Source organism: Sesamum indicum, linkage group LG12 (genome assembly GCF_026168435.1).
Source record: "Sesamum indicum cultivar Baizhima isolate 11 linkage group LG12, ASM2616843v1, whole genome shotgun sequence".
Lineage (NCBI taxonomy): Eukaryota > Viridiplantae > Streptophyta > Magnoliopsida > Lamiales > Pedaliaceae > Sesamum > Sesamum indicum.
The window spans coordinates 10,083,372-10,109,473 of record NC_142668.1 but is presented as its reverse complement, the minus strand read 5'-3'; the positions used below and the strand labels follow the sequence as shown (position 1 = coordinate 10,109,473).

At 33.2% G+C, this 26,102-nt stretch overlaps 2 protein-coding genes across 2 annotated transcripts; both read right to left on the bottom strand.

The window, feature by feature from the left end:
• Positions 1-4,174: 4,174 nt before the first annotated feature.
• LOC105165620 (peroxidase P7) lies at positions 4,175-7,297 on the bottom strand. The gene is made up of 3 exons (XM_011084687.3): positions 7,015-7,297; positions 6,393-6,584; positions 4,175-4,842 (listed from the first exon to the last, which is right to left on the bottom strand). The coding sequence occupies exons 1-3, from the start codon at positions 7,231-7,233 to the stop codon at positions 4,291-4,293; spliced, it is 963 nt and encodes a 320-aa protein (XP_011082989.2). The 5' UTR covers positions 7,234-7,297; the 3' UTR covers positions 4,175-4,290.
• A 12,586-nt stretch (positions 7,298-19,883) lies between these two features.
• Positions 19,884-22,982, bottom strand: LOC105165621 (Protein kinase superfamily protein). The gene is made up of 6 exons (XM_011084688.3): positions 22,645-22,982; positions 21,832-22,073; positions 21,572-21,707; positions 20,881-21,139; positions 20,630-20,762; positions 19,884-20,465 (listed from the first exon to the last, which is right to left on the bottom strand). Exons 1-6 carry the CDS (start codon positions 22,802-22,804, stop codon positions 20,217-20,219), a joined length of 1,179 nt encoding a protein of 392 aa, XP_011082990.1. The 5' UTR covers positions 22,805-22,982; the 3' UTR covers positions 19,884-20,216.
• Positions 22,983-26,102: the final 3,120 nt, after the last annotated feature.

The window sequence follows — 26,102 nt, the reverse complement described above, 5'->3', positions numbered from 1 at the left end:
CAATTTATTCCCCATCTGTTTTAAAAAAATGAAGCAATTTACTTCTTTAGGTAGGGAGGTAAATTGCTTTATTTTTTAAAACACATGGGGATAAATTGCTATATTTTAAAAAATATAGAAAGATAAATTATTATTTTATTTTTCAAAGGGAGTTATTTGCATATTTTCTATACAGATAGGTAGATTGCAGTTTATCTCTTATATTAAATGCAATTTGATGCATGCAAACAACGCAAGGATAAAATAGTTTGAGGAATGAGCACCTTGATAGACCAAATCCTTCGCAAGCCTAAAGATGGGGCCTGCAGAAAATATTAACACTTTGATGTTTAAGTCAATATGTAATTTTGAACTAATAATATTAAAAAGAAGATATATGAAAATAAGATAGCAAGCTATATTGAAACAATGAGTTAAATAATTGAATATGACAGAAATTATTTGTGTATGCTTGAAAAAAAATCCCCCTTCTTAAGGGGGCCAAACCTGTTTTTATACTCGCAATCCCCCAGCGAAGGAGGAGTCTCGCTTCCCAAGGGATCGAGAGGTAGTTGCTAATAGATAGGTCTCTTCAGCATCCTAGTGTTGGTTGGAGAGGTTCAAGGGAGTCCACCTTGGCTGAGGAATTCTGACTGAGTAGGAGTCTCGTGTTTCCAAAGGTCCGACCACATGGACATCTTTATCACTTTTTGAACGAGTAGTTTTTAATCATCTGTACAAATGGCCTGTTGGCGGACAGAGTGACCTTGGGCTCTAAACTCTCGGGTCAATAGTTTTCTTCCTGAGCCTCGTCTCCCTTGGAGTTGGGGGAAGGCTCCTAAGGGCCTTCTAAGGCCTCTTGATTAAAAAAAAAAAGGCCTCTTGATCCAACCTCCTAAAATTATTGTTGGATTGGTGTGTGGATCGTAAATTAATCTACTCATATATAATCATATCAAATTAAAAATAGGGTAAATTACAATCACCTTCTGATATTTGACATAATTATAAATATCTCATTATTTGAAAAATTACAAGTATCCCTTTGATTTTAACGTTCGTCTAACAACGAACCAATTCCGCTAGGTTTCGTCCAGTTGTTGTGATGAACTGACAAAAATGCCTTTTTGAATTATAAATTATAATTTTATATATATTTTATAAAAAAAATTATGAACTAATATTCCCTCTAAATTATTTATTTTATTCACCCTCAATTTTTTTAATATTTTTTATACTTATTTTATTTTTTAAAAAAAGTTAACAAGGGTAAAAATAGTAATGTTCACTTCACCGTCTATGGACTACATAATTATTTTTCAATTGATGAAAAAACTTATAATTTTTTAAATAATAAGAAAGTATTTATAATTATGTAAAATTCTAAGGAAGACCGTTGTAATTTTTCCTTAAAAATATAATTAAATTAACAATAAAAATCACATCTGACTTAGTCTGGAGACAGTACGGTAACTTGGGCCCCTTTATAATCAAATAGCTCTTTCGGGGGCCGGGGTGGGGGGTGGCTAAAAGAAAGACTTTGTCATTGATGAACAGAAATCGATTTCACTGCCATTCTTATTTTATTTTATTTTTTAAATTAGCGATTGAAGTACAATTAATATATATAATTTAATTCTTTTAATATTTGTTAAATTAAATAAAAAAAGAACTGACCAAATCTAATAAAGGGCCAATCTGATAAACAAATAATATTGTAAGTACATGAATAAAAAATCATTGATACAATTAACTAACTAAAAGAATAGTTATTTGGGAAAGAATAAATGTAAGTATGGGCATATTAGGTAATTCACATTTTATCTACCAAAAATATTTTTTTTAAGGTCTTAAGCCTTAATATATAGTACTAGCAGTCTATCACGCTCGATGCATGTGCGGAATTTTAATAAGTAATATTTATTTATTTCTTGAAAAAATTAAGCACCATTTTCTTTGGTCACAATAGCATAAAAAAATAAATTTATATACAAATATTTAAAAGGAACAATTGAAATTAGATGTAGCAGTTACAATCTTTTGAGTGAATTACATTTATAGACTTATAAGATATATTTGAATAGAAATTTACATAATACATAAAAAATTAATTTTTTTGACATTTATATAAATAATTAACTCATCTATACGTACTTAACAAACTCAAGTTCAAATAATACTCTTTTAGCATGTGCCTATAAAATTATTAATTAGCTCATATATATATATATATTTTATTTAATGGGACCTTACAAATATTTAATTCCTAATAAATTCATCTGGTTTTGACTATAACTTTCTGGACGAAAAAGCCCTTATCATTTAACACCCCCCTCCCCCCTCCTCCTTATGTGTTTACAACAATTATTTTCATTGAAGATAATTTGAGTTATTATAAATTTATTTCCAATAAATGGTATTAAAAAATTTATAATTTAGTATTGATGCTCATAAAAATGGCTGATCCGAAGAAACTCAAATGGTTCGAAGTAAAAGAAAAAAAAAAATTGCAAGAGCCTATAAAGATGCATGCAAGACCTAAAAGACTTCAGAGAGGCGGGGAAGCCCGGTCTAAATAAGGGCCCTGGACAAAGTGTGTCCTCAGGTAATCCAAGAGGCGAATCCACCTAGAACTACCTGCTCCATATTACTGAGAGATCTGCTAACACGAATAAGTTTTAGCCACCAAATTTAGGACATGTGGCAATAGGATGAGGTAAATTGGAAGCGCCCTTATCTCATAAGGTATAACTGTCTGCGACAGTGGAGCACTCCCCTCAAAGGGTTACTACATACTGTATCCCAAAAAGTATAAGATTCTTTCACCTCACTCGAAGACTTAAGATATAGATAAAAATTAGCCACCTAAGCCAGTACACATAGCAAGAGGCTAGTTGTTAAGGTATTAGCCCGCAAATAAAAGAGCCTTCCCACTATATGGATACTTCCAACTGAATTTCAAAAAGTGTAGGTTCTTGCCGCCTTACCTAAAGGCTGAAGATACGGGTAAGTTAAATTTTATGACAAAGCCAAGACACGTGGCAATATCAGTGGACTGACTTTACTATAAAAAAATCTGTTGCATTTTCTATTTCAATTAATATATACATGTTATGTTTATAAAAATTACATAACTTATTTTATTTTTTAAAAAATTATTGTAGACCTATACGTATTGAATGAAAATAGAAAATGTAGCAGTATTTAAAAAAGAAAACTCAATTTGAATTACTACATGAAGATAATATGCAATTTACCCATTCTAAATTTATTGAATATTTCTGAAATTTTTATAAGTTCTTAATGAAATATTCTAAAAAATTTATCCCAACAGTTCATAAAAAAAAGAGAAATTTCAGGTCGAATTTAATTGATAAACTAATCAATCACATAACATATTCACAAACAGAAATCCATTTAGCTAATGATTAATTTAGGTTCGAAATTTGAACTGAAATTTCGAGTTACTATATAATATTCTCATGTAATATTTCGTATATATATATATACACATTTATGTATATAAGATTTATTGTTTATACATTTAAAAAATATATAAAACATGTACACATACGCAATATAGAATATAAAATACAATAAAAGTTTACAACAAAAATCTAAATTACTATCATTAATTACAAATTAATAAGAGCTCAATACTAGATTCTTTTAACATAAATAAGAAAGTAGGGATGACATACCACATACCGACTATTATGGAGGATTGCGCGATGTGTGTCCGTTAGAATTTCTATAGCTGATTTACTATTGTCAAAAATCAAAAGTTGAACTACCAACATACAAGTTTGGTCCTTAAATGAGAAAGAAGAGGTGACACATCACGACCTCACTGTTAAGGAGGATTGCGTTTTATGTGCTGGTTAGAATCCCTAAAGCTGACGTACTATTGTCAAAAATTAAAGTCTAACCACATGTGAATCAACAAACAGGTGATCAAGACGTACTTTTAACCCATCAATAAGAAAAATTCATATTGTGGGCGTGACGACAATTCTACGTTAACCATTAGGCCACGATGATAGTTGGCAAGAAATTTATTAATACTATATAATAAAGATTTCTTAATTAATTAATTAGGATAAATTTCAATAATCTCCTCTAAAATTTGTAATTATTACGAATATCTTCTCGTTATTTTAAAAATTATAATACTGCCTAAAAATTAATAGTTATCTAACAAATACCCCTTGTGATAATTCATGACTATTAGACAACTGTTAATTATGAGAGAATATTTGTAATTTTCAAATAACAAATGAGTATGTAAAGAGTTATTTGTAATTTACCCAATTAATTAACAAGCCTGCAGTTCTTTCTAATCTCTCCATCAGTCCCCACAAGGGGGTTTATATTCCCCATCTTCACCATTGCAGCAGCAAAATCTCTCCTGAAAGAAGCAGCGCGGCTACTGTAAACCTTAACCAACCAGTCCAACCGCCCATTGTTGAACAGCTCCTGGTCCGAATAAAGCAGCCCGCCCCGGGTCAACAGGTTCGTATAATAATTGTTGTCGAACCGGTTCGGAGTCTGCAGGTCCATGGCGGCCAGATTGGTGTCGCCGCCGGAGGGGGGGCAGGCGCCGCGGCGGTTGGCGGCGAAGATGGGGTTGATGTTGGTTTCGTTGTAGATGCGGGCGCGGAAGTTGGAGCACTGTGCGAAGCCGATGGTGTGGGCGCCGGAGAGGGCCACCATGTCACGGGAGGAGAGGCCTTTGGCGGCGAACATGGAGATGAGAGTGGGAAGTGTGGCTGTTGGGGACGGCAACTGTGCGTTGGCGGCACAATCGCTTGCGGTTCTCGCGTCCCTTCTGCCTAGTGGAACTGCCCATGTTGGCCCTCCCATCTGCGTGCAGCTCTCATGCTTAATTATCATCATGTTTGAAAGTAAAAAAATATGAGGAATTAATTGTTTTTATATTTTTAATGGGAAAAATACAAACAACATATTGTGATATCGCAAATGAGCAAATTACCCTCTTATGAAAAAATAAATTGCAATTTACCTCCCTGTATTTTTTAAAATACAACAATTTACCTTTTTATATTTTTTAAAATGAAGCAATTTACCTCCCTGTATAAGGAGGTAAATTGCTTTATTTTAAAAAGTATAGGGGGTAAATTGCTATTCACCCCTTTTTTAATATTTTATATATCTAATTAATATATTTTTAAACAATAATTTTTTTAAAAAATTTTAAATTAGTTATGCATACATATTTGAGTGCGCCACATAAAATTTAAGGATAATTTTTTTTTATACCACAATTATGGCAAATGCCATTTTAGTCCCATAAAACTCATAATCACGTATTTTTAGTTCCAAAAGTCATGTGCATCGTTTTGAGACTAAAAAGGCGTTAGTGACTTAAAATTCATTGTATGGAAATAAAAATGCATAATTTTGAGTTTTATGGGGACTAAAAGCCACACATGCTATAATTGTGATACCAAAAAAAATTATGCCCTTCTTTTATAGGACTAAAAAGTTTTTTTTGCCCTAAAAAAGACTCTACACTTACAAACGATGGTTAGTGATACTGACACATAAAGTTTTAAATACTAACTGTTGTGGCACGTCATTCCTACGTGCATATAATAAATAATTTTTCACGCTTTAAAATATATTATAAATAAGACTAAAATATGTAAACCAGTACATTAATAAAAGAAAGAACAAAAAATTAATTATCAATTAATGTATTTAAAAGTTGAATAAGTTATTTTTTTTATCATGAAGGGTATTTTTTACTTCACAAAAAAAAAAAAAAATAGTGCAGTGGTATCATTAACAATCATTTGTGAATGTAGAGGGACTTTTCTTTTTATATTAGTATAGATGACAATTATATTCATAATCAGATAATTTTAAAAATTAATTATAGTTACTTTTTTGTTTTGGGACTAAATTTCCAAAATCACACTTTTTGAGACTAAAATGCGTGATTTTGAGTTTTATGAGACTAAAAAAGCTTCGTCTGCATAATTTTGGTACCAAAAGAATTCTATCCTTATTTTATAGGACTATAAAAATATTTTGCCCTAAAAAATGACTCTCTACACTTACAAATAATTGTTAGTGACACATTCGCATAAATTTTTAAATATAACAATTATATTCCTAATCAGATAATTTTACAAATTAATTATAATTATTTTTTTATTTTCTTACAAAAGTGACTCGACGTTATTTTAACACCACCACACCAATTCTTTCGTTGTGTCGATAACACTTTAAGTTGATTTTTTTTCTATTTTTTAAGAAATAATTAATTTATTAATTTACATATTTTATTTTTATTTATAATATATTTTAAAATATAAAAAATATTTATTATATACCCACATGGACGATGTCCTGTAACAACCGGTGAATTATATATAATTAGTACTAACCAAGGCTACTCCATCTCGTGCAGCCAGGGCCAAGATATCTGCACAAGAAACTGTACCATTGCACTCACATTCAACACGACTTTTGATTCTGTCGATCACTTCAAAACCTCTCACTGAATTCCGGTTTGGAAACGCGCTTTTTTCCCCAGTGAATGTGGCTGTGTCATCTAGCAACAATGATCCATCACACCCCTAATTTTCAGCATAAAAATCACAATATTAAATATCGACCCAAATAAAAATTAGATTATTATCTTAAAACTTAGTTCAATATATGTTTTCCGTATAAAATAATAATTCTTTTCTAAATCAAATATAGCCGAATTGAATCGGACTAAAATCACATAGCAAATACAGATAACTGCTATACGTCAATTGGTCGAAATCTGATCAGGCTTTGTTGGGACTAAAATGTCCTACCACATGTGGTTGCGACATTTTTATAGTTTACGGCATACCAACTGTCTTGTGATAGGTGCAAGGACAAGGGATTTACATACCTACAATGCCCTTCACATTGCATACAGTGGGAAATACACACTCGATGCATGCGCAGATATACAATGTATATACTTAAGGGGCATGCGGCGACGTGCATAGTTAAATGTAAATGAGGCCTTACATTAACGAAGCAATCGTGGAAGAACAAACGAAGGACGGATGCAGCAACTCTAAGTTCTTGATCAATGGCTTCTCTCATAGCGTCGCTCACAATCCTTTGCAGATTAGGGCATGTGGAAGCATAGAAGTCGGGCGAGAGCTGCGCATTGCCACCGCAAGCAAGAATCGCAACGACGGATAGCATGAGGGAAAAAATTCTAAGGAAAGCCATGAAACACATATATGAGGATTTTGCATGGATTTGTTCTCTTTTATAGGCCAAGAATTATAAAATTTTCAAAACCTTTTGTGCTGCAGATCAAAGGGTCCCTACAGGGAATGGAGATGATTGGTAAGACAGCAGCAGAAGAGAGGATGAGCAGAAGATATGATCATAAATTAAAGAAGTGATATGCAGTAGATAAGGCCCCATACAAGTATGTCAGCTGACTTTATTACCTCATCTCAATCAATCATTGATGCATGCAAAAGAGCAAAGGGAAAAGTTGTAACTCTTAGTTTCTTAATGTGCTCTCCCATTAAAGCTTTCTACATTCTTCTCCTCTACACAAAAGATGGATGAAACTACTACTCCTTCATTTTTGAATATTTTGCTTTTTTATTTTTCAAGGAATATCTCACAATTTTTCTTATCTTTTTAGTAATATAAGTCGTCCTGTCAACGTAGGACCACGCTAGGAGTGGAGTGTACTAGCTCCATGTAAACTTTTTTTATGTTAATTTTCAAAGATATAATACTTATTTTTGGTGTGTTCATGAATGAAAGAGTTTCGAAGAAATTAAAGAAGGTAATTTTTATGCAAAAAAGAGGGTTGGAGGACATGCAGTCACAGAATCACAACTAGCTCAACTTGACCACACACCTGGTCTACAGAAGCCAACATGACTTAACCGATGCCCACAGGTTATCAGACGAGCGAGCTGGTGAGAATTTAGGAGAGATCAAATAAATTATTGAACGTTGGATGCGATTTTATCTTATATTAAATTAGAATATTCGGAAGAAAATGAATTTGGAGGGAAAAGGAAGAGTTTGAGCTTAATTAGAATTAGTTTCATTTCCAGGAGGAAAAGAGAAAGGAAAGCACAGGAAGATGGGCTTTTTGAAGAGGAAAAAACACAACCATCAAGAGAAAAAAGATAGAGTATGTTTGAAGCAGACAGGCCGACATTGGAAGTGACACCTGCCCCAGCCAGACTTATCTACACCATGAGTTTCTTACTTTTTCTTCAATTCATTTGGATTTTTACATCATCAACTATTTTTTTCTTTTACTAAGGTTTCTGAAAAAACCTAATAAACTAAACATTTTTCTTTACTAATCTACAATTTTATTTTCATCTTATATTCATGAATTATTGTGCCTTTTCTTATTATTTTTGAGGGTTTAATCACCTCTGAAGTTATTTAAATTATATTGATGAGTTGAGAAGGGATTTTGCATGGTGGATAAAGTCATTTATGGCGTGAATTGAATGATATGTAAAGATTCATAAACCTGATAATATCAAGCTAGTTTCACACATTTTAGTGCACTATTGTCTCGAGAATTAGAAGAGAGATATGTTGATCCTTAGATAATAATAGATTTGGTATAACTCGAGAAATTATATCAGATTTACTTGTGAAAAATCTCGACTTACGAAAGTTTAGATAAATTAATATCCGTTAATATGACATTTATTGAATCAATTAAATGAGCCTACCACCTTTAAATCTCATACATTCCTAACTTTCCCAAACTTTATTTTTTTTTTGTATTTTGGTTAATTTCTCTTTGTAGTAGTCAATCACCTCTCAAGTCTTGGGCGTCTTTATTTTATTAAATTCTCTACTCAACTTGCTTGTTGCTTATACTACTAAACATGATACTATTATAATCAAATTATTTGTTTTTTTAATATATTTTGTTTTAAAAAATTTTAAAATGCTTTATAAATAGTACACATTAGTTTAATCCAAATAAAAAATCAATAGATAATTTTTTTTATAAATAAAAAAAATGACGAATAATTACCTAAATTTTTGAATAAAAATAATATATATGTAAATTCATGCTAGTTGAATATTAATATATATATATAATTTAGATTTTCTCTGTTAATGCAATGGTTATTTCTAGTCGTATAATTTATAATATTTTGAATTTATATTTTTCAATAAATATAATATCAATATCAATATTATTTTTATTTAACTATAATAATTTATTATTAAATAATTGACTATTTTCTTTTTTTTGAATGCTAGAAAAATGAAATAGTAAAAAATATTTTTTTAATTCTAGAGGGAGAAAGAGGGTGCGTGTGTGTGTGTGTGTGTGTGTGTGTGTGTGAGAGAGAGAGAGAGAGAGAGAGAGAGAGAGAGAGGGATAATGGCCACAAACTGAATCCATGCATCAATATTTACTTACGCACAGTGGTATTACAATAGGGATCCAAGATCCTATACATACCTCAAAACACATGCACGCTCCTCCCGTTTTACACACAGCCACTTATTGTCTGTGCTCCACCGGCTCAACCCCCTCATCCCCCGTATAGAAAGTTATTACTGCTTGTTACAGGCACGTCCAAGGAGGAGGAGGAGATGTTCTACTCGCATACGCTCTTGGGAAGGAAAGTTATTTGGTGTGCCGCACAAGCTCAACAGTCTGATTACGTTTCAATCAACGTGCCCTCCGTACTCGATAAGCATACGATGTTTTTCACGTTGTTTTTGGTTTGGTTTTATTTCGTGTTGTAGAGAATTGAGTAAATCAAGATAAAGGGGTGGTGCATGATTATGTGTTTTCCTTAGTAATTTAGTGTCAAGAAAGAATCTTGATTGGTTGGTTTTGATAGGTTGACGGTAGACGAGAAGCTGATTCTTGATTTGTGGGTTTATGTTTCATCCTCGGGCGTGTTTATGTTTCCACACACTCTGCTTGTTGTTCTTTTTTCTTATAGTCTTTACCTGATGAAATGAAAGTTCTTAACAGCATGATACTGTTATCTAGTTGCAATTCCTACTTCTTGGTCGGATGGTGCTACTCATTTGGCTTTGTTCTTAATTTCCATGAGCTATCTTTCAAACTTTATGTTACTAGCCTTTTTGGATGATTTCTTGAAACTTGATTATTATTTTGGAACTTGATTTACAGAACATCCTGACGTGCCTATTTGGCTGAGAACGTCGGCAGACCTTCTGCTTGGAGTTGTGCGGATGTGCTTGAAACAAGTTGACTATGTTTTAGAAGATGCACAGAATGCAATAAAATGTATAAACGCCAACCTTCCTGACGATGCAACTCATGCCCCATTTCATGCCATCACTTTGCTGGGAAAGTTTGAGCTTGGATTCCTTGGAATCGGATGATTATGATAAGGACTGATAAGTTCTTGCTGAAGATCTTTAACTCTTTCTTTACTAGCTATAGAGGGTAGATAAATTGAGGGGTTCAAATTTTCAGGTGTGAGGATTCTCATCTCAAGCGCAAGGATGACATTACTTTGTCTGGTTATTGATATTGCATATGAAAATTTAAGTTGTGATCATGCTGCTTCCTGGTTCCTAATTTTCCCCCTTGATCCCCAATAACATTTACTATCGGCCTCGGATATTCTGTCACACAGAGCAAATTCCAACTGGGAAAGATGAATTATATTGTCATCAGAGTTGATGAGGTGCGCCCTGTTTTACGTCCTATTGTGAGAGAATTGTTGCATTTAAAGGTTATGCTAATCTATGGATCTTTTTTCTCCACTGCAGCATGATTTTACGGCTTCGTCATTCATAGAAGATAATTCAGGATCAGGGCCAATGCCTGCCAAAGTTCAACTATACATCATCACTCTTGAGTTAGGCTGTTCATTGCCTGCCAAAGTTCAACTATACATCATCACTCTTGAGTAAGTTATGAATTTGATGTTTACGCTTGCAGCATTCCTCCTCCCATTGAAGTGGATGCGGCTGCTGGTTCTGAGTATCCTCCTCCTCCTAATCAGTTAAGAGCTAATGATGGAAATATCAGAAATAGCAGTCCTCAAGATTCGCCAAGTATTGAAATCATGGGCCATGCTAGACATGGTTTTGATTTCAATAGTTCACCAATATTGCCTGATCGTTCTGACCCCGACAAATTCCTGGAAGAGCAAATCAACACGGATAAGGCGACCTGCTCTACAGTTACAGGAGTATTGTTGCCTGATGACTGCTTTTCTTCACCCCGGAATCATGAAGAACAGCATTCTCTGAAGCACTTGGATTCTCCAATGGTTTTGAGATTTGCGTAAAATTGCACAGAATTACAACCACTTGTATATGTTCTATGAGCTCACATGTTTTATGAGACGTCGGAAAGTGCTAAAGTCTATGCGGCTCCCTTCTGCAACTGCCTTCTAAATCGACAGTGTCCAAAGAAATTAGACTAATAATATTCTTTTTTCTTGCAGGTTGTGAAGAGTAATGGACTTGTAGATGTACATCAACAGAATCCATACGATGATATCAGTATCAAGCTTATTCCTAAGCTCTCCAAGGGACAGTTCTCTGGCTGAAAACATGCAGTAGTTATCCATGTAAGTTAGAGACTTTCTGTTCATACTTGACATAAAAACAGGCCGATGATGGGATAATAATTTTGTTTTCATATTCAAGAATTTAGTACTACCAAAATTCATGTCTACTTGGAAACATAATGACATTCTTGTTTTTGATTTTGCATATGTATACTGAAAATGCTCTGGTTGTGCTACTAAAGAAATGTTTCGCGGTCATCTTCTACTAAAAACTTGTACACTCCATAACTCCATTCTTATATTTTTTTTATTATTTTTATATTTTTTATTTTTTTATAATTACTTATTAATTAATTAATAAGTTTGAAATTTAATTTATAATTTATATAATACCAAAAAGAATACAATAATTATAATTGCTAAAAGTGACATGCCTGTCCCACAAGTGCGATAGTGCCGTTGGCGTAGAGGTCTTCTTATTTTCTGACTCACATTCTGTATTGGCTTTTTTGTTCATTAGCATCATTACCAACATTAATATGCAATCGAATTTCTTTTAAAAATATTCTATTTTTCTTATTATTTTTTTTGGGGTTAGTATTTAAATAATTAAGCCTTCGTAGCGACATAGTCTTTTTTATTTTCTTTTAAAAATTCCTATCTTCTAAGAACATCTTCTGACCACACTATCTCATTTTGGCGTTAATCTCTTAGATCTTCAAGTGATTTGTTCAGTGCATTTACCATGTGGCAAATCTTATCGCACTCAGTCATTCCCCAATCCTTGGAGTCTTCGAGATTTTAGTGTTAGAACAGAAATAGTAGTAGAACCGTTAATTTAAATTGCGTAGAAAAGTGAAAAATTTACATTTTTCTAGACTGAACACTCAGTATTTAATATTTTCTCCATCGAGCAATTTCTCCCTACATCTTCTTCCTTATTTGGTGATTTTCTGAAACTTTACTCCACTTTAGATAGTCCCTACGGCAACAGCTTATTGGCTAGAAATCAGGATCTTCAGTGTTGCTTTCTATTGAAAAATCACATTTCAACAATTCCGCTGCAAATTTTCTTTCGAATGGATCTTTTTTAAGGCACAGATCAATCATTAAAGTAAAACTCTCGCTGAATTCTTGTTTCAATGCTGTGCAAATCAGGAAAAAAAAAAAATTAAACCCGCCTCATTTTCTTGATCAGACATTTCGATTTGGGTAGACAGGGAGGCCTCCCATGGGCTAATATGCAGTGATCCTAAACAACCTTATATCAGCCTTGGCTGATTTCGTCTTCTAGGGCATCATCCAATATGCTGCTCCAATATTAGTAGATCAAAATTGACGGCTTGCTCTCATAAAATGAGGCCATACGCAAAATCGGTCAAGAAGATGCCATCATTCTGGTCTAAAAGAACATTGTCGGGCTTGATGTTCCTGTTAGTATTTTATTTTAGAAAAAAAGAATTGGTGAAGAAAGAATATTAGTTCGAGTACTTTGAAATTTGGAGAACAATGCTAGACTGGAAGGTGTTGGTTAAATCAGTAAAAGAAGAGCAAGAAGGCTAAGATAGCTAGGAGAAGGATATCTAGTAGTTTATTGTATAGTTTTTCTCTACACATTTCATCTTCTTTTAAGGCCTATTTATACTACATAGTGGAAGGTTCTTGATCATACATTTGTAGTTGCAAATAATGAATTGCTCAACAAACCATGAACTATTTTTAGAAAATTTTTCAAAATTATCTAGGATATATTTCTAGGTTTCTTTTAATATCTAGAAGTTATGAACTATCTTGAATTGTAACATAAATTTATCACAATAAATAAGTAAGGGCAAAAGACAATTTTCGTCCCACAGCTATAGGCCATTTTCGTTTTAGTCCCGTAAATTTCTAGGGTTTCAATTTGGTCCCGTAAAACTGAAAAATTCGTAATTTCAGTCCAAATTTGGCCGGAAAATTTTGTGGGTCGCCGGAAAAAGTCACATGCGATGCATGTGACTTTTAAAATTGGGGGCTCGATTTTGATTGGCTGGAGAAGCTGATGTGGTGCATATGTGGCACATACGTGGAAATTTAAAAAAAAAAAAAACGATCTCAAAAGAATGGCAAAGGCGGAGGACGGCTTTTGTCGGATCTTTGCACAGAGGTGACCAAAATTGATGGGACTGGTCTCAAAAGATTCGCCAGAACGAGAGGCGTTCAACGATGGTCTTCCGAGCCGGTGGTTCGTTCAGATGAAAGAGAAAACGCTGGCGGAAGGTGCAGTCACGGCGGACGACGACTGAGATCTTCAAAACGATGGATCTTTGCACCTAGTTGATGAAAATGGATGAGACTAGTCCCATTAGAACCGCAGTGAGGAGACGAATCCAATGGTACCAATCCGCGATCGTGGGTCGTCCTGTCGCTGGCGAATCGACGGGAATTGTCCGCGGCGGTCAATTTCAAAGTCCAGTCGTTGTCGTGGTCGGATCGCAAAATTGGTTGAGGGGTTTTGTTCTCCTTATTATGGGTAATCGAATGGTATATGTGGTGGCTAGAAATTCCAAGTAACGGCGGCGGAATTGAAGAGAGAAGGTGGCGGCGAATGGTGGGGATTTCAAGACTTTGATTTTCCGTCGATTTTTTTTTTTTAATTTCCACGTATGCGCCACGTCAACTTCTCCAGCCAATCAGGATCGAGCCCCCAATTTTAAAAGTCACATGCATCGCATGTGACTTTTTCCGGCGATCCACAAAATTTTCCGGCCAAATTTGGGCTGAAATTGCGAATTTTTCAGTTTTACGGGACCAAATTGAAACCCTAGAAACTTACGGGACTAAAACGAAAATGGCCTATAGTTGTGGGACGAAAATTGTCTTTTGCCCAATAAGTAATGACACATCTATAATGACAATTTAGTGAGTATAAGTGACTACTGTCGCTATACATGTATCGGTAATTGCTTTAGATCAAACTTTATGCATAATATTTTATCACTACTTCTTCTTAATTATAATTTTTACAAAATAATTACTGCTACTGAAACTTTGAAATTCATTATTGTGATAAAATAATTGTTTTCTAGTGTTTATAAATTAATAATTGATATAAATAATAAAAAGAATTTACGGGTCATATTACTCATCCCCACATACGTTACTTTAACACCCTTTCTATTTTTTGGTAATTACAGAGACACCCCTGAAGGCATTTTTATCCTTAAAAAATTATATCAAAGTTTGACCAAGTCAACAAGGGCATTTTGAGTTCTAAAGACTGTTAGGAGTAGTTTCTGTATTTTTTCAAAAAGCAAAAATAATTTGTGTGAAAAAACGATAAGTGAAGAATTGTAAATGTAATTATCCCATTTTATAATACCTTGCAAGTAGTGGAAAGACAAATCAGCAACGACAAATAGGAGAAGAGGAGAACCAATTAGGAAAAATTGATTTTTGTTATATTTTTCTCCTCCACTTTATTAGTCTTTATATATAGGGGAGAGTCAAGAAAGATATTATTAAGGGATAATTACACTTTTCTCTTTTGAAATATGGTATAATTACATATAAACTCTTTTTTAGCACAAATAAGTTTATTTATTAGATAAAATTTATCAAATTTGTTGATATTAAAAAATAATTATATTAACTCCGATTGACTAATTACTGGCTTATTGCAAGTCAAATAATTTTTCTAGAACTAAATTATGCGTATAACGAGGAAGATATACCCCTCACATATTAACGAGTGAAGACGTATGAGATATTTTCATTTTTACAAAACGGGAACTTATTTGTTAAATAAAAACAAACTTCATGAGTGTTAGATATAATTTTTCAAATAACAAAAAAACTACGTGCAATTACACCAACTTTTAGGAGATGAAGGTGTAATTGTCCCTATTATTAATGGTAATAATCAGACATAAAGCAATGTCTAGCAGCTGAGGAAGGTTGGAGGTGCCTTCGTCCAAACTTTGCTAGCACACACTGATTAGTTTAAGTTTGAAATTTATGAAAATTGGTGTCGATTTAACTTAATCTTGTACTTGATAATATTTTGAGAATCATTCAACCACGATTCAAATTTTCCCTAGAATTTTCTAAAATTCACATTGGTTAAGTACCCTTGTTAATTGATTTATAATTTAACGATAAATTCAAAAAAGTACATACAAAATTATATAAAATATAATAATCCTATATTTATGGAATAATCAAACAGGTCATATCTTTTTTTGGTCTACAGATAGGCTTCTTCAATAATTATGACTACAAAAATAAGTAAATAAATAGTTGACTGTCGTGAAAAAAAAAAAAGGATTCATCTAAGTAATAATATTTTTCACCTTTTCTTTTGTCAAATATGTGAAATGTTAACCAAACTATGATTTTTTTTTTTGCAACTATAAATATGCAATATGTATGTATGTATATATATATATATATTTGAAGTATAATTATAATTATGCAAAAAAATAATTAAAATCAAGAATGTCCAGTTTATTCATATAGGGTTTAATTCTTTAAATATTAAAAAATATATATATAATATTTTAAAAATATATAACACAAATATTAATATGCAACTAAATTTCTTGCAATATTTGTGTTATACATTTTAAAAATATTTTACTTTTGTTATTATTATTTTTAAGTAATATTTAAATAATTAAGCCTTCATAGCGACATATATTTTTCGTTTTCTTTTAAAAATTCCTATCTTCAAAGAACATCTTTTGACTGAACTAGATTTTCGAGTGATCGGTTTACTAAATTACAGGGTGACGAACCTCAACGCACTCAATCACCGCCCAATGCTCGGAGTCTCCCAAGAGTTTTTCGAGGCGGATTTCAATGTTAGAACAAAAATAGTAGACAGTTAGTCTGAATTGCATAGAAAAGGGAAAAGTTCACATTTTTCTGGACTGAATTTTGACTAACACATAGATTAGTCTGAATTGCGTAAATATATATTTTTTTGTTAATATTAGCAAATTTAGCTAATTTTGACTAACGAAGGGACTTATTTGTTAGAATGAAGCAAATTTTAGAGGTGTTAGATGTAATTTTTTAAGTCACAAAGAGTTTAAGTGTAATTATCCAAACCTTAGGGAAGGAGAATATAATTATCCCTTTAAAAGAATATTAATTTTGAGTAGTTTGAAATTTGGAAAACAAGGTCGATTGGAAGGTGACTAGATAAATAGAAGAGGAGCAAGAAAGCTAAGAGAACTAGGACAAGGATATCTAGTAGTTTATTGCATAGTTTTTTCTATACACATTGAGTATTGCAAGCAAAAGGATGGTCCGATAATTACTTCGGCTCATAAGACCAACGCTCTAACCAACTGAACTACGGAACCGATAATTAATGGTACTAGCATTCATCACTGACTCCGTCGCCCGCATGGGACAAGCCCTTCATATAAAAATAGCCCTTCTCTACACATTTCATCTCCCACTAATGCCTATTTATAGTACTTGGTGGAAGGTTATTACTCATACATCTGTAGTCGTAATCAATAAACTACTCATCAAGCCATGAACTATTTAGAAGATTTCTCAAATTTATCTAGGATATTTCGAGATTTCTTTAAAAATCTATAAGTCATGAACTATCTGAAAAATATCACTCAACAGTCCATGAACTATTTAGAAGATTTTTCAAAATTATCTAGGATATTTCTAGCTTTCTTTAAGTATCTAGAAGCCATGAAGTATCTAGAAAATATGAATTTTGACTAATAAAGGGATTTATTTATTAGACGGAAGCAAATTTTAGGGGTGCTAAATGTAATTTTTCAAGCCACAGAGGGTTTAGGTGTAATTACACCAAATCTCAGGAGAGAAAATATAATTATCCCTTTAAAAGAATATTAACTTGAGTAGTTTGAAATTTGGAAAACAAGGGTAGATTGAAAGGCGACTTAAATAGAAGAGATGCAAGAAGGCTAAGAGAACAAGGAGAAGGTTATCTAGCAGTTTATTGCATAGTTTTTTCTCTACACATTTCGTCTTCCACCAAGGCCTATTTATACTACTTGGTGAAAGGTTATCAATCATACATCTATGGTCGTAATTAATGAATTACTCAACAAGTCATGAACTATCTAGAAACTATTACTCAACAGGCCATAAACTATCTAGAAGATTTCTTGAAAAATTATCTAGGATATTTCTAGGTTTCTTTAAATATCTAAAAGCCATGAATTATCTAGAAAATATTACTCAACAAGCTATGAACTATCTAAAAGACTTCTCAAAATTATCTGTGATATTTCTAAAAATCTTCAAATGTACTATAAGGTGAAGGAACAGTCGGGTTTGAAGATATTTGGATGGCTTATATGTTTGGTTTTGGCTTCGCTCTTCAAAGGATCAAAATGTGCATTTGTCTTCTCAAAGATTGATTGCTACCATAACAGAGTTGCAGATAGCTTTGGACGCAGTGGATTCCAAGAAGCTGAAAACAAAACTGCATCGTAAAATTCCAAACATATTTCTAATGCCAATTTGATTGATTGTATCGGTATAAGCTAACAACATTGTACTAGAATCGAATGTTAATGCTAGGCGTCATTTTCTTGTAGTATAAAAGCGAGAATTTTGTAACTTATTTGAGCATTAATGAAAATTCCGCAATCAATGGAATAAAAGTGTACTGATTCTAAAATATAGGACGAAAAATGCAATTTCCCTTGAAGTAGACAAAAACTTATTAACAACAACTCCCACATGATTGATGGATTTAAACCCATAAATTTATAGTTACGGGACCTCAATTTTGTCAATTGAGTTAGGTTCCATTACGAATATAAGTTTCTTTTTAGTAACCGGACATTGTTTAACTATACTTTCAGCTGTCAAAGTGAACATGCACAATAATATTGTCAACATTTTTCAATGTAAGTATGAACAATTCTAGATCATAGCAAAGGGAAACATATGAATAATGCAATTACATAATATAGAATCATGTGAAATTATTAATATTGTATGGTGATTATGATCCGATCGACTTATGTAAAATAAATTCGTTTTGAGTGCATTTATATTCGGTAAAAAGCTTAAGGAATTCTCCGTTCCAAAATATGGCTACTTTGACAATTTTAAAAACTTAAGAAATTAAAGTGAAAAAAATAAATTTAAATATGCCCTTTAATTCCAAAAAGTCAAAAGCCACAAATTTTCATTAAAAAATGGTTAGATGGATGAACAAAAGACGAATTTGAGAAAGTAAGTGATTCTAATCGCAAATTTAAGCATTAACTATAGTATTCACCCTATATTATTTCTCCCAACCCCTTCTCGCAATTTGGCACAACCAATGATTTTTATGGAGACGAGAAGATGGTCGTGATTAGGTTCTTGTTGTCATATTTGAGTATGGCATAGCCATAGCCCTCTGGGTAGGACGATCGTATCATTCAGACTCCTCTTGCAAATGGACCCCACGACATGCGCAACCAAATGTCAATCACCGCAAGATCTCTACCCATGTGAAGAGGATTACCTGTACGAGGAAGAGGTTCTCCGCCACCCCAACAGCCTTAAGCTATGGTGGCGATACGATACTTATCGCCCGCAGCAAAGCTCACTTCAAGAAATGCACAATTATTCTACAAGTCATGGCGTGCTTATCTCAGCACACGATTGTTAGGAACTTGCCCACTAGACGCTCAGTCAAACCTAAACAACACGTTGGAATGAGCTCTCGCCACGATGCACAAAATGCTGCGTATTTGGATCATGAACCTACAGTCATTGACAACTTCTGGTTGAAGAATGGAAAGGATGTGGATTTGAGGTTGGCAAGATTGGAGTATCTGATGGATAGGAGGCCAGAGTTGGCTAACAGTGTGCTCTTGTCTTGAGAAAGATCCTCACAAATGTAGAACAATGGCATGGGAGGGTTGAGCAGACTATGAAGGACATCCCACAAAGCAAATTTTGACTTGTAGGCAGCGAGGACAGTGGACCCAAAGAAGGCTGTCGGAATACCACATACTCTGTTGTGGGTTGCATTTGCTAAGTTATACGAGACTCTTTCCACAATTCATGTGAAATAAGAATATGTTTGGATTAGTTAACGAGATTGGGCTTTATATTGAATGGTGGTATCAAATTAATATATTTTTAATGAGAATACGTACAAACAAACATATCTTTATTTTAATTATTGTTTTAAAAGCTGAAAACTGAAAATGAAAACACAAACAATCAGACATTGTTCATAACATGAAATTATCCAAACAAGCTCATAGATTGTTATTGTGAACGTGAAATCCATTGCTATAAATCCATCAATCCAAACACGAAACAAGAATTAATGTCTGAAAGGGAGCAAAGCCATTCGTAATTTCAGCACATTTGCAAGGATGGAACTATGAAATTAAACTACATTTGATCAACATTGCACAGAAACAAGTTAGTACCAGTACATATACTTCTTAATCACATGTGAATTATGAGTTTTAGTAAAATCCCAATCTTAATCACTAGTTAATAAGCTCCAATCCTAAATAAAAGTTCTACAGAGTAAAGGAGTCTTCCTCCCCTGAAAGTCTACTGATCTATGTAGTTTCTACCTTCAATGACCAACTGCTAAAATCAAGACAAGCCCCAAGAGTCGCAAGGAATGTTTATCATGTTAGATTAGAGAAATATGGGAGGAATACTATCTGAAACTAGCAGTTTCCACCCGAATTTCTTAACTGCCTATGCATCAGGAGACTGCATGGCGTGAAAACTGGGAAAGTTACCTGCCTTTGTAGGTCTATGATGCTTGACTAAAGGGACGAGTGACTGCACAACGTCAGCCATCAGTGGCCTATAATCAGCCTCTGGTTGCACACACATAGCAGCAATTGCGGCAACTTGGACGACCTCCTTCATTGAATACTGACCCTCTAAAGCCGGATCCATAATCTCACCAACCTTGTCTCTATCTGTAAGCTGGGGCAAAGCCTGACAGAGAGAGAGGGAGAGAGAGTCCAATCAATTAAGATGGTTTTAAGGCCGACTAGTAAATGTATTAAGGTTATTGAAGGTAATGCTAACTATTTTCGTCAAAGTAACAGGTCTACTAATAAATTGTGGTATTTAAAACTGGAAATGAATGAGAAACATACCCAAGACACAAGAACACCTTCACCAGGAGGCCTTTTCATATCAACTGGAACTCTGCCAGTCAGCAGCTCCAGAAGGACTACTCCATAGCTATACACATCTGATTTTGTGGTCAGATGCCCAGTTAAAGCATATCTGCAGGAACAAAGAATCAGAAGCTGTCAACTCGAGATCGATAGAAATTGCTTTAGAAGGTGAAAAAATGTATGATTTGTGGAGGTATATAGAGAATTGAGAAGAGTGCCAGTCTTACTCAGGTGCAACATATCCCTGGGTGCCCAAGACTCGTGTTGAAACATGCCCACCGGCTTTCTCAGACCCAAGCTTGGCCAGTCCAAAGTCAGAAACTTTGGCATGAAAGTTTTTGTCGAGAAGGATGTTGCTGCTTTTGAAATCTCTATGAATTACTGGTGGACTAATATGTTCGTGGAGGTACTCCAAACCTTTGGCTGCCTCTAAAGCTATCCTCAACCGAGTTTCCCAGTTTAAATTTGAAGAAACAGTTTTATTACCTGAATGTTCAAAGCAGAAAATCAGAAATAGAAGTTGTAATGAAGTAAGTTCTAAATGATTGTTGAGAAGTATAATTCAAAAGATTCAATTAGCTGCTCGTCTTCTTGCATAAGCTAGAGCATCTCTGTCCAATAAAATCAAATCAAGCAGATGATGCATTTACTTATTAATCATGATACAAGATCAAAGCACCACACACAATTCAATTGACTAAAGACAAGGAAATGAATCAATTCCAACAAACAGATAAGGAGTGCCTACTGTTTGGTTCCAGCACTTGCAAAAGATAGTGAATTTTCAGACTTTTCCTGATGGAAATGGTTTTGGAAATGGCAACAAGATATGATATAAAAAGGGGTTACCTACAGGGTGTGATATATGAAATTAGAGAAGCGAACAACTTCAGACAGGTAACTGAAAAAAATAATTACCACTGATGGGATACAAATGTTCCTGCAGTCCTCCATTGGCCATGAACTCGTAAACCAGCAATTTACGGTTGCTCTCTGAACAGTAGCCGATCAACAACAGCAAGTACGGTGAACATAGCCGGCCTAACAACTCCACCTATCATTTCAATTAGGAAGCCAATAAGAAGAAAACAATGCATACACACAGATATGCATGCAAGATTAGTCGACCTTCAAGTTCCACCAAATTGTACTAGGGAAATCCAGCATAAAAATCAGACCTCTGCTGTAAACTCATCCTCTCCCTGTTTTCCAGCTTGATCCATCAACTTAACTGCAACTTTCCTCCCATTTTGGAGAACTCCCCTATATACCATTCCGAAAGCACCATGTCCAATGACATTAGACTTTCCAAATCCACCGGTGGCCGAATGCAGCTGTTTGAAAGTAAAGACTTGAAGCCCTCTTTCAGCCGCAACTTGGATGTTGCCAAAATTGCTAGCTTTCTCCTCATAGTGAACTCCTTCCAAGATATAATAACAGAGACACAACAACAAAATGCAAATCAGAAAACAGAAAATTGATCCACCGACCAATTCTCTAGGACAAGGAATAAGCTCAACTACTTGTAAGTAAACCTGACAGTTAGTGCAACCATTTCAACATATATGGTACCTCATTAGCAAAGGAGAAAATTCAGGGGAGTTCAAATTGTGACCATCAACTTCTTTTCCCTGGTTCAACCGTTCCTTGGCCTAATTAATTATTACATTGTCACATATAGTAATTTCCATTTTGCCCCATTTCAACTACTACATTTTTCTGCAGTTAAATAGTAAGATAGTAATGACAGAAAAAGGACCACAATAAAAAAAAAGCAAGATTCAAGAATACACCACTACTCTCATTTCTCAACTGGGCTTTCATCTCAGCTTTACCCACTCAGAGAGCACATCATTTTCCCACATTACACGAACAGCCCAGACACAACATATACTCCAGAAAATTCCTCATCAAGAGAGTACACAGTCCACAGTTGCTAGAGCTGCAATATATGCAAAGAGTAAAAAGAAAAAAACTTTAAAGATACTGACTTTTCTGTTGGGTCTTGAATCGCTTAGAGAGCTTGTATCTTAAGTAGCAGTAGTAGCTGAATGCGACCAGCAAAGAAGCAACGGCGAGAGAAGCACAAACTAGGACTGTAGCCAATACGATGCGCTCCGTCTTCTTGTAATCACCGTTTTCTGCTCCCATTGCCACAGAATATGACAATGAAAAATGGTGAATTTTTTGTTATGGATTTCAACAGGAAAGTGGAAGAAGCTGTGGGGGAGAGAGAGAGCATTAAGTTTGAAGTGACAAATGGGGGTCAGTCCCAGTGGAGGAACAGTGTCTCTCTCTTCACTTTCTCTCTCATGTCTGATTCTTTCCCTTTCTCAGGTTTGTGTTTGTCTTCTTTTGTGGCGCGGAGACCAACTCCTGACAATTTTCATCTTATTTACGTTGGCACCCCCTATACTTTGTGAAAATTTTATATCAACCCCCAAGAGACTTCCTCCTCTTTCTTATTAGCACTTTTCTTTTTCTAATCTAACTCGTAATCAATCTTTTACAAGAATAAAATATGTTTTTAAATTTTTTTGTAAAAAATATGAATGAGAAAAAAAATACTAAAATATAAAGACAAATAGAGAGATAAACAAAAAATATGAAATAAATAGAATATTTATAGTTAAATAAAATAGGTAGAGAATAATGAATATTATCAATAAGAATTTTGATACTTAGCGTTTATTTGATCTTATAATTGAGCAAGTTAAATTTGCGCTCCGAATGCTAAACTCATACACTTGTCATTTTGTTTCTTTTTCTAATAGTTATTTTGGGATTAAATTCCATCAAAATCAAATTTTAATAAAAGTTATAATTTATAGTATTTAATTCCATCTCAATTACTTTTTAATCTGATTATCCATTATTAAATACTTTTTTTTTATTTTCGTATGTATAATATTATTATTATTGATATATTGTTTTTAAGTGATTGCCTAACCTACCAATAATCTCTTAACTTAATAATTAAAGCTAAGATTAAAGTCCCATAAATAAGTATTACATCATGCACTCGAATCCCATCGAACGTATAGATGTTAATATCACTTTACGTAAATTATTATAATTATACTGATATATTAATTAATTTATTTATTTATAAAAATAAAAAGCGATTGCCGTGCCTAATAAACAACTTGACGTAGCAGTGTCAGTTAGGAATGGTCAAATCAAACGTTGTTTTGTAACATTTCTCTTTCAAATAAATTAAATTATTGCTACAAATTATTTTTTATTTGTGCAAGATACACAAACACTATGTTTGTTTTTGTTTTTGGCCCATCTTTGAGATGGGCCAAAAATTTTACATGTTTGGATTTTTTTGTCTTGTTGTTTTCTGCCATATTTTAGACTGTTTTACTTTATTTTGCAAATGTGGCCCACTCTAACTCTGCAACTAAATTACAGAACATTCAGGCAAAACAACGACTTCCTACGGCAAAAGAACATCTTCTCTCCACCTTTGATTTCGACTCCATCGTCGCCGTTCCGATGGCCCACCAACCGAGATGTATACCCATCAACTCCCCTTCTCAAGGTGAACATTCCGGTATGTTTCGATTGAATTTTCATCCATCTTTTCAATGTGTAATATATTGAACCACTTTGTACATTCAAGCGTCGATTTGCAGCCGCTTGAACGCCTTACACCCGTGAACCACCACCATTCGTCTGCCCATCGTCCGTCGAGGCCAACAGACCCTCACCCATCGAGTTTCGACAACTGTACAGCGAGATTGAGCTTCTTCACCGAAATGCCGATCATTTCACCGACAGATTTCTTCGCAGTTGATGGTGATGTCACAAGGTTGGGTGATTTTCTATGTATTTTCGAGTGAATACGATTTTAATTTTTTTTTTCTGTAATTTATTGAAATGGCTTCAATTGAATTATTGAATCAACTGTATCACCATTATTATTGCTGCAACCGAGCATGTGCTCTTTTGGTTCATTTCTGACTTTTTACCGACATATTATCAGCTTTTCTTTTATTAATTTTTACTATACTGTCAGATACAACAGTGCTTGTATACTGTATTCATACATGAATACATCGATACTTTCAAAATATTTCACTGTTTCGCCCGTGAAACAATAATGGTGGAGAGTGTACTCCTTCCGCTATATATTTATGTAACTTTAGATGCATTTTGCACTTTCATTCTGTCCTCTCATTCGCAAACATTGTATGAAAAATGAAGGATGCATTGGAGGGTTGATTTACATGTTAAAGGTTTGTATTTGATTTTTAAATATAAATATATTCATTTTAACCATTTAATATTTTGTATGTAATATTTTTCTACATCATTAGAATAATTAGAAAATTTAAAAAATCCAAAATAATATGTCAATTCTACGCGGTTAATTCATATAATACATTATTTCAATAATATATTTAAATTTATCACCTTGCATAGAACGGCTAACAAAAATATTGTTAATGGATGACTAGAGTGCATTTAATTATTTATAAAAGTGTATTTATATAAATTATATTTTTTCATTTCTATACAAAAATAATTAGAAAATACTATTTATTTTAATCCACTCACTACTAAATAAATTATATACATATATTCATACATATATATAAATACATATAAAAGAGACATGATTTGACAATGAACAGTATTTTTTGTCTCCCACTAACCAATATCAAACATAATATATTTATTTTATATTATCTCCAAAAACAAATCTAAACATATACACTATCTCTAACTAACACCTATTTATCTTTGTTTTTCTCTCTCTATTTCCATAAACCACACAAAATAAGTTAAAAACAAAACCAAACATAATGAAAGATTTTCATAATATTTGGTTTTGTTTTTTAACTTATTTTTTATTATTTTATGGAGATAGAGAGAGAAAAATAAAGATAAATAAAAATAAGTTAGAGATAGTGTGTATGTTTGGATTTGTTTTTGGAGATAATATAAAATAAGTATGGTATGTTTGATGTTGGGAGTGGGGAGATAAAAAAATATTGTTCATTATCAAATCATGTCTCTTTTATATATATGTATAAAAATTTATATAATTTATTTAGTTGTGAGTTGATTAAAATAAATATTATTTTCTAATTATATATGTACGGAAATAAAAAAAAATAATTTATGTAAATACACTTTTATAAATAATTAAATGCACTCTAGTAATAGATTAATAATATTTTTTGTTAGACGTTCTATTTGAGGTGATAAATTTAAATACATTATTCAAATAATGTAATATATGAATTAACCGCGTAGAATTGTTATATTATTTTGTATTTTTTGAAATTTTTAATTATTTCAATGATGTAGAAAATATTACGTACAAAATATTAAGTGATTAAAATAAAATGTATTTTTATTTAAATCGGTGGGTCATGGAATTTTGTTAGAAGAGAAGAAAAATTTGTGAAGAAGATGATGTGAAGAGCGGTGAAGA